Below are 9,297 nucleotides of genomic sequence, written 5' to 3'. Positions count from 1 at the left end.
TCACACCTTCCTGTGTTGTACATTAAGGTGGGCACAAATCCACTACTGGCATTGCTTGCAAGCGGAGCTGAAGGACAGCGCTATCTAACGGAGCGGATCATCCAATTAGAGCATCAGATCACAATAAGAATCAACATAATTTGAAAAATTTCTAATTAACCATAAGGAGAATTCCATGCAACTTGCTCAACCTTCAACCAAGCCAAAGAAACAATGTCCAAGGGTCTAAGGCACCAGAGACAGGTTGAAACTTCATATTTTTATTAATTCCATTAGGATAAAAGAAAAATATACTGTAGTAGTAAGATAAGGTAGTGACATTTCGACATGGCCTTTATCAGGTAAGACAAAAATAAAAAGCAATAAATACAGATAGCACATGTGATAGCTATTTAAAAAGTATGGTTAACTAGTTACGCCTCCAACTCCTCGTTGTCCGTTCCTTAGTCATCAAAGCAACTGTTCTCAACACTAGGGGTAATAAAAATATAAAAGCAGAATAAAAATAAACATATTAATATTACTTTTTTTAATATAACTATATAAGGCATATAACCCACATTATATAGCTAATCGATCATCTCACACTGTATTCAGTCATGTTTACTAACCGTAAAAGGGTTTTCTGAAAATGTGATAAAAATGGCCTCCGTCACATATTTCAAATAATATGCTAAAAAAAAAGAGAATGGACTGCACCTCCAAAAAATCATACACTGTTCTAATGCCGCTATGCAAATATATATAACTAAATATGAGGTTCTTGGTTAACATTGTAATCAGACTGTATGAAGCCCAATACCACATCACAGCAAACCTCTAAGTGGTTCTTAACTTCTATCACCTTAAAGGTGCAGCGTCGTGCACTAACCACAGTCACAGCGACGATGCACCAGCAAGATGGGCAGCCTGGTGCCTCACAACCCCCATGCAGCTAGACTAAGTCCCAAAAAACCCACTTACCATGAGGAAACAGCCTAACCAAGACCAGTCAGATGACAAATGCACTAGCAGGATGCAGCCAGCAGACCTACCAAAATTATGGATGGGGTGACTGCCTAGTAGCAAAACATGCACACTAATAGGGCTTGCATAGGATGCCATTCATATAGATATACATGATGCAAGGTGTCTGGTTTGCAGCCAATTGATGATGCCCAAAATATTATAATAGGTGGGCTGCCCAGCACCAAAAAAAAAATGCAACACATTAGGAATGACACCCCAGTATAACCAGCCATCAAAAAGAGACCCTTCCACATCCTGCAAAAAGATGGTAAAAAGTGCAAAAAAGATGAAAAGATAATAATGCATATAATAATTACATTGAATGAGGTATTGGTTGATATTTTGGACAAATTAAAGAAGCTCGCAACCCAACGTCAAGGGTCCTCATGCTTGCAAGTCCTATTCTAAATAAATTCTAAATATCTGGACATAAAAAAATAAAAAAAAACTGAGTCCCAAAAAAGACCTTTACCATGAGGAAACAGCCTAACCAAGACTAGTCAGATGACAGATGCACTAGCAGGATGCAGTCAGCCTCCATTCTATAGGCTGGGGCAGCACAGGTAAGTGTTTTTTTTTTTATTTTTTATGCATATTCCCGACTCTCGTCTCTGATTTCCGGTATATTCCCCCCTCGTCTCTGAGCCCTGCTCTCGTCTCTGATCCCGGTATATTTCCCGCTTTGTTCTCTGATCCTGGGTATATTCCCGACTCTCGTCTCTGATCCAGGGTATATTCCCAGATCTCGTCTCTGATTCCGGGTATATTCCTGGTTCTTGTCCCAGACCCCGGTTGCAGCTCATACAGTATTCTGGTGGTGTTTGGGTGGGTGGTAAGGAGTCTTGTCTGCATTCTCCCAGCAGCCCCCGCACTGCCGCACAGTCTCGGGCTCCTCTTAAAAGATGCACACACTTCACATTACGCTGCACAGGACTCTATCATTACGTCACAGCACACACGTGACCACAGGGAAACAAATTCTGATGGAAAAACTCATGACAACCCTCGTGGCGGCAGCCATGTTGGCGGGACAGAGTGCGGATTGCCGATCACATGAATGAGAGCAGGCGGGGCAGATCCCGGAGATGCTGCTCTCTGTGCTGCTGATCTCGGGGCTTCTGACTGCGGAGGTGCAAGGAGCAGAGGAGACAGTGAGAGGTAGGGCCCCAGAGGGAGGCGGGGCTCCGGGAATCACAGGCTGTAACAGGGTGTGTCCTCTGGGCAGAGGAGGAAATATATACTTTGTGTGTATATATATATATATATATATATATATATATATATATATATATATATATATATATATATATATATATATATATATATATACACATACACACACACCATCACTGGCATTCCCTGTATTATATAAATACACACCATCATCCTCGCTATGTAGAGTGGGCGTGGCTATGTGGAGTGAGTGTGCTATGTGGAGAGAGTGGGGCTATGTGGAGTGGGCATGACTTGAAACATACACACACACACATATACATATTGTTGTGTGACTAATGGCCGCATAATTAATGGATGGTATGTATCACAGGCATGGCTGCTCCCTGTGATGTAATCCAAAGTATTTTTTTTTAGTGCGCGTAAGCCCTAAGTAGTTGTTGCTCACACTTGGGTCCGGGTTACGGGTAGCTCTGAGAGATGGGAGGGTCAGGCTACCCATATATCTCACCCCGAGGTGAGGGTGCTCGCTGTACCCCTTTTTCCCTGCAGAAGCCTGTGTGGTTTTGTGTTTGAAGACCTTCGGTGATGTCACGATCACGTAACTAGCCATGTGATAGGTACCATGGTGTGGTTACAGCTATGTAATGGAGGTGTGTTTGGCACATGGCAGTGAGTGTTTGGGAGTTTGTCAGTGTGGACAGATTTCCATGTGCCCAGGCTGGACACTAGAGAGTGGTCTGTGTGCAGAGAAGAAGAAGTCTTTCTGCATGTGTGGCTCCAGACCTAGCCTGCTTGCTGGACATCGCACAGCCTGGGGAAGCAGTGTTGGCTAGTCTGAGTCAGAGGAAGGAAGTCTGTGAGACACCTCCGGAGTGGACGGTCTGACAACTGTGAGTGATACTGACCGGGGTCAGTGAGAAGTGTTTGTGGGATACCTCTGAGGATGAGGCATCCGGGAACCTGTGTTGCCAACACCAACAGGTAATGGACAGGAATCCATGTTATGCTGACCGGGGTCAGTGAGAGACTGTGTTTATTCTATAGAGCCGAATGTGTAACGGACAGTGTACTGGCGGCTGCATACTACTAGGTTCCTGAGGAGCCGGTTTATGCTGTACTTTAATAAACCGAATGGACTTTTTTTAACCCTAAGTGTCCCAGCGTATGCCTCAACGACCAGCAAAGTGAGTAATGCCCGTCCACAGATAGTGTGGGATGTTAGAATACACTCAACTTTATACTTATAGATGTTACAAATGTTCAGTTACCTTCCAAAGTACATGTCGCCTTCTAAGCATCCATTAACTGATCTTTTCCTCTTGTAACTCTGCACTTAGTTGCCTCCATTGTGTTGATTCTGCAACTCTTCGCTGTATTCGGGAAGAGACACCATGAGCTCTTATCTCGTTTACAATGGAGTGCAGTTGAAACAAAACTGTAGCGGACAAATTTGGGGTATCTGGTGGTTGCTGTAAATGAAAAGAAAGCTACATAATATACAATAGTCACAAAAAAGACTTGCTATATTTTATATATTACACTGTACTGTGCTAAAATAACAGGCAAGTATGCAAAAATGCTGCAAAAAGTAAGATTGCTTTAAAAAATAAAAATGAATAAGATTATTTTTATCAATTAACAGAATGCAGAGCAAATAAATATAGAAAAACCTGAGCCAGCTATCAGTCAGTGCTGGGGTGTGGTGACAGCCAATGCTCGCTATGCACTGAGCTATGACTGAAGCTGATTTCTGCAGGTTAATATTGTTTTTTTTACATAACCGGTCCACCTTAAGGGGAAAAGTACAGAATTAAGGAATGCTCTTACGCTTACTGTTAAACTTACTTGTGTTAGAGCTTTGAGAAGTCTTAATAAAACCAAATCTTCCAGAACAACTGGTAGGGAAGAAAGTTTGCTAACACACTGCAGAAGACAGCAAAGAGTCTCTCCCTGACACTGAAAAATGCAATCAGGTGAAAAGTGAATGAATAACTGTGGGTAGTCACAAACTGCACTCTGGTGGTACACATGTAATCACATGATGGCCTTTAATATCTTCAGCAGGTTTTGTTACCACATCTGAGAGTAGCATAATGTAGAAAAAGAGACCCAGAATCTAGCAATGTATCACTTAGTTTGCTGGGTAGCATGTAGCTTAGCTCAAAATAGAAACCCAATTACCGCCCCTGATTGGCAGTTTTCTGTGTACATTGTTTATCGACAATAAGATGCTCATCAGTGGTGGGGGTGGAATTGGACTATAATGCACGCTGATACCTAGTCCAGGCAGTGATAATCTCCTGCTGATAAAACACTCATTGTATTGAAACAAAGCACACAGACTAATAAGAGACACATCACTGAAATCAGTGTCTCAGCCCCTACCTCATTATCCCTCAGATTAAATACATTGTGGGCCATTTATATGGATACAACTGGGTTGGCATGTATAAGGATACACCTGGTGGGCCGACTTCAAAATGGCCACCATGGTCACCATCCTTCTTGAAAAGTTTTCCCCCTCCCATATACTAATGTGCCACAAACAGGAAGTTGATATCACCAACCATTCCCATTTTATTTAGGTGTATCCATAAAAATGGTCCACCAAGGTCTAACCTTATAAAATGGCCCAACCTGAAGTAGAAACCTGCCAACAGCCAACAGGAATTCGACCTTTTCTTACTTTTGACTCTGCAAAAACTCTTACTGTTTCTCTTATTCATTCTCGTCTCGACTATTGTAACTCTCTTCTAATCGGTCTCCCTCTTACCAAACTCTCCCCTCTCCAATCTGTCTTGAATGCTGCAGCCAGGATCATATTCCTCACCAATCGTTACACCGATGCCTCTACCTTGTGCCAGTCATTACACTGGCTACCCATCCACTCCAGAATTCAGTATAAACTTATTACTCTCACCCACAAAGCCCTCCATGGCTCAGCACCACCCTACATCTCCTCCCTTGTTACAGTATACCACCCTACCCGCGCCCTCCGTTCTGCTGATGACCTGAGGTTAGTATCCTCAATAGTCAGAACCTCCCACTCCCGTCTCCAAGACTTTACACGTGCTGTGCCAATTCTTTGGAATGCACTTCCCAGGTCAATACAATTAGTCCCCAATCCCCACAATTTTAAGCGTGCCCTGAAAACACATTTATTCAGACTGGCCTATCGCCTCAACACAATAACCTAATCTAACCCTGTGTGGCACAGTCAAAAGTTTTACCATAACCAGATTTCCCGCATCATGTTCCCACATGCTTTATGCATCCATTAGCCCTCTGTGTCTGTACTGTCACACACTTAACATTATGGCTGGTCCATACAATCAGGGCAACTGTTACCACCCACCTTTCGTGTCTACCTCTTTCCTCATAGACTGTAAGCTTGCGAGCAGGGCCCTCTTTCCTCTTGGTATTTGTTATAATCTACTGTATGTGATTATTGTTATGCTGTAATGTCTATTGTCTGTACAAATCCCCTCTGAAATGTAAAGTGCTGCGGAATATGTCGGCGCTATAAAAATAAAATTTATTATATTAACAGCTTCCTTTTAAATTAGAATAGAACCCATGCACAAAACCCCTTGAGCGTTGTCTGTGGTATCTGCATCTTTTCACATCCCACTGACTGTAACATCAGACAGATAAGCAAAAAGTGTCTCTTTTCATCATAAGTCACCAACATTAACCATCTTTTTAACATATAAAATATTATCTTACCCTACTCAGTTTCTTCAGATTTTGTCTCCAATTCCCATTACAAAACACATTTACGTCATTCTGACTCATAACAGGTTCCTATAAAAACAAAAACAGAAACACTGAAATAGAACAGCATATATGAATTGTCACGTACCTCAAACTTAACAATATACACTAAGTAATAATATACACATCCTCAAAAAATATAGAGATTTAGATGATAAATTCGCACAATATGAAGATTTAAAAGAAATCTTTATTGAATGTTTGACACATAAAAAGTAATAAAAGAGATTTTTTTATAAATATAGTATGGTCATGCCTCAGGAGCAAGAAATAAAGAAAAGCAGGGAATCATAACAGGTAAGTACCTGTGATGGTGTGATCTGCTATGTGGATATCATTTTGTGTATATTTCTATTTCACTGATTTTCATAGTGTTTCTCTTGTTGCCTTGTATGTCTGCAGCCTGACTGTATCTAGGTCTCTTGATGACCCCCTGTATTGTCTTAATCCCCCAGGCACCTTTGCCAGACATGGGAGGCCTGAAAACCACCCCAACCCGTCTGACTACAACTGGACATAGGGAGGGGGCTGGAAAGGACAGGAGGGGGGAATTCAGCTCCTGTGTGGAGAGCATCGTGTGAACACAGCACGTCAGAGAGAAAGGGAAGAGTATGGACCCATTTTAACCTCTGGCTACTAGATTTTTGGACTCTCATCTCCCTGGACATTTTATCCTGTTACTGAACTGCATACGTGGTCTGAACTATTGTATCCTCAGTGTGGTGGATTGTTTATGGACCTTCTAATTTTGCCTATAATAAAGGTCTTGGGATTGTTCACACTTCCCTCGCTCTGTTGATTGTGTGATACCGGAGAAGGACCCCGTGACAGTACCAACACTCATGTACGTACAAAGTACTCAAATTAATTAAGCTGAAGTATATATACTCTTCAAGAAAACCTTATATAGAGTGAGGGAAATAAATACCAATTCATAAGCACAGTGAAAAAAGTGCACAGTGCAAAATGTACCGTAAATACTTATAGAGAATCAGTACTATCCCAGAATAGAGAGTTCAAAGCAAAGTGACCAGTGTATAGCAGCATAGCAAGGGCAAACAGTACATATCTCCTAATAAGGAATTGTTCATGATCACTTGCTGATTCATATGTATCAAAAAACAAGGTGGATAAAAGAAGAGTGAAGATTACCTCTAAAGTGCTGAGTAGAGAGGACCCGGCTGCCACGTGCTCTCACCTCGACAGCGCATGGATAAATAAACCCAACTGTCTAGATTATGGCAATCAGGTTTTGGTCATATTACTCTTCTACCTCCTAACTTAGGAAAAAAAACTCAGCCCAAAGTCTAAATCAATCTTTGAATTGTGGACACTGCCATTATTATCAGGTGCTGAAAAAAGTCTCAGTAGCCACAGCATAAAAAAGTGACTCACCGATAATTGTTGTAGCCAATCCCATAGCAGGGTGCTAAGGATTTTGGGATCACTCTCTGTGGACACTTCAGCCCAAGCTCCCTCTTCATTCACAATATTCTAAATGTTTAAAAGGAATAACAAAAATAAGTCCTGTACACATGGGCAATACATGTTCTCTGTGTTCACATAATGGTTATGGTGTTCGTTTGCTGTAAAAACTCAGAAACATCTTAGTCAACAGCTTTTAATAAGCCCAATATATGTGAAAAGTATATTTTCAGTATGCTTGCGGTGGTATGCACCATGCACATGTTTGTCAGAGGTATAGGTCTGGGGTATTTTTCAAAATGAAGAGAAGGTTCCAACATAAGCAACTAAACAGCAAAACAGTGGTATACATAGCTTATGTGACCTCCCCCATAAAAGTGGTAAAATAATATGAACGCACTCTAACTCATGGCAATGCATTGAAAATTAACATTACTGTAATCATAATAAAGTGTACATATTAGTGAACTATAAAAGAAATATGGTACAATGTATACAGTATGTGTAATATCAATACTGTAAGGTGTCTTAAATGGGTTATCCAGCCCAGTGTAGCTTGCCAAATCCTAACAGTGTGTAACACGCGCACAAATAAGATTTGACTCTACTTGCCAGTTTGAGTAGTCGTCACATCACTGTGCCAACTAGTTTCTCATCTCCCTCTCCCAATAGAGCCTTACGAGAAGTAAGAAGAGAAGCGAGAAGAGAAGCTAGTTGGCACTTGACAGCAAATATGGAAATCACTAGAGGAGCCGGATCCTGACAGTGTGTATTATACACACTGTTAGGATTCGGCAAGCTGCAGTGCTTTCCAAAAATTTGCAATTGGCTTGGCAATGGCAACCCCTTTAAAGGGGAAGTATATTTTAGAAAATATATGGTTTTCTTATCCTGTTTAGGATTTTCATCTCTTGGACCAAGATGAGAATGAGAACCCATTTAAAGGTATAAGTAAATGAGCATTATCACCTGCAGATAATCCACTCTCTGCTTTATTGTTAGCTCTGGGACTTCCAGTTCAGCCATGGCTTCTGCAACGCACAAGATATGGTGGGGAGTAATAGGGTGACATGGCTTTCCAACACTGTCTCTCTGTTAACAGCCAGAAACAGCCAGTCACTTACACATACATTACAAATACTAAAAATCAGCTTAGTAAGTACAATTCAAAGAAAGCTCCAGTTTTTGTAGAGAATATATGAGGAATGTGCATGTTGGCTGAAGGGTTTATCAGGAATTACTTGCAGAACATTTCCCCTATGATTGTAATATACACCCATAAAGATTGGCCTTCAGATTGACAATGGAATCAATCCAGAATACAGTATAGAATCTATGGATCATTTGTGGTCTGATCATGATAATAATTTACAGACCAAATGAGTATGTATGTTTATTAATATCTACCGTTCATCAATATCATAAGCTACAGTAACAAACGTTAATGGGTTGTGCATTACTTAGGTCATCAATATTAGATCAGTGGGGATCTGATGTGCATAAAGTTAGTTCCTACGGGTAATACATGTTATTTGTGTATGCACAATAAACTGAGAAATATCTTATTCCACAATTTTAAATGGGCACAACAAATCTGAAAATTATATTTTCAGTATTTTATTTAGGCGGTATACATAAGAACATCTCCAAAAGAGGATTAAGTCTGTGGTATTTCACAAAGTAATTGGATGTTACCTCATGTACCATTGAACAGCGACCTAGTAGAATACATAATGGTAGCTCATAGGATTCCGCACCCCTTTATTTTAAAACAAAGTGTGCCGCTGCATGAAATACCATCAGCTGTTTACAGCGCCACCTGGAGCCAGATTTCAACATTGCATGGAACTTGAAAAGTACAACTCTATACACTGTGTAGTGGCTGCTACCAGGTAGTGCAGATCAGTTCCCAGT

General features: G+C 40.9%; 1 protein-coding gene across 1 annotated transcript in view; it reads right to left on the bottom strand.

Annotated features, from left to right (window-relative positions):
• Positions 1-244: 244 nt before the first annotated feature.
• Positions 245-9,297, bottom strand: part of LOC141092930 (protein tyrosine phosphatase domain-containing protein 1-like) — a 124,502-nt gene continuing 115,449 nt past the window's right edge. The window contains exons 7-12 of the mRNA XM_073579293.1: positions 8,353-8,475; positions 7,354-7,452; positions 5,911-5,988; positions 4,030-4,140; positions 3,453-3,653; positions 245-471 (exon numbers count right to left, since the gene is read on the bottom strand). Coding sequence (XP_073435394.1) covers positions 3,486-3,653; positions 4,030-4,140; positions 5,911-5,988; positions 7,354-7,452; positions 8,353-8,475 — 579 coding nt within the window. The 3' untranslated portion in view covers positions 245-471; positions 3,453-3,485. The remainder of the gene's footprint in view (positions 472-3,452; positions 3,654-4,029; positions 4,141-5,910; positions 5,989-7,353; positions 7,453-8,352; positions 8,476-9,297) is intronic.

Source organism: Dendrobates tinctorius, unplaced genomic scaffold (genome assembly GCF_039654945.1).
Source record: "Dendrobates tinctorius isolate UK_male_01 unplaced genomic scaffold, ASM3965494v1 ptg000062l, whole genome shotgun sequence".
Classification (NCBI taxonomy): Eukaryota; Metazoa; Chordata; class Amphibia; order Anura; family Dendrobatidae; genus Dendrobates; species Dendrobates tinctorius.
The sequence above is the reverse complement of the archived record's forward strand: the minus strand, read 5'-3'. Positions and strand labels throughout refer to the sequence as shown.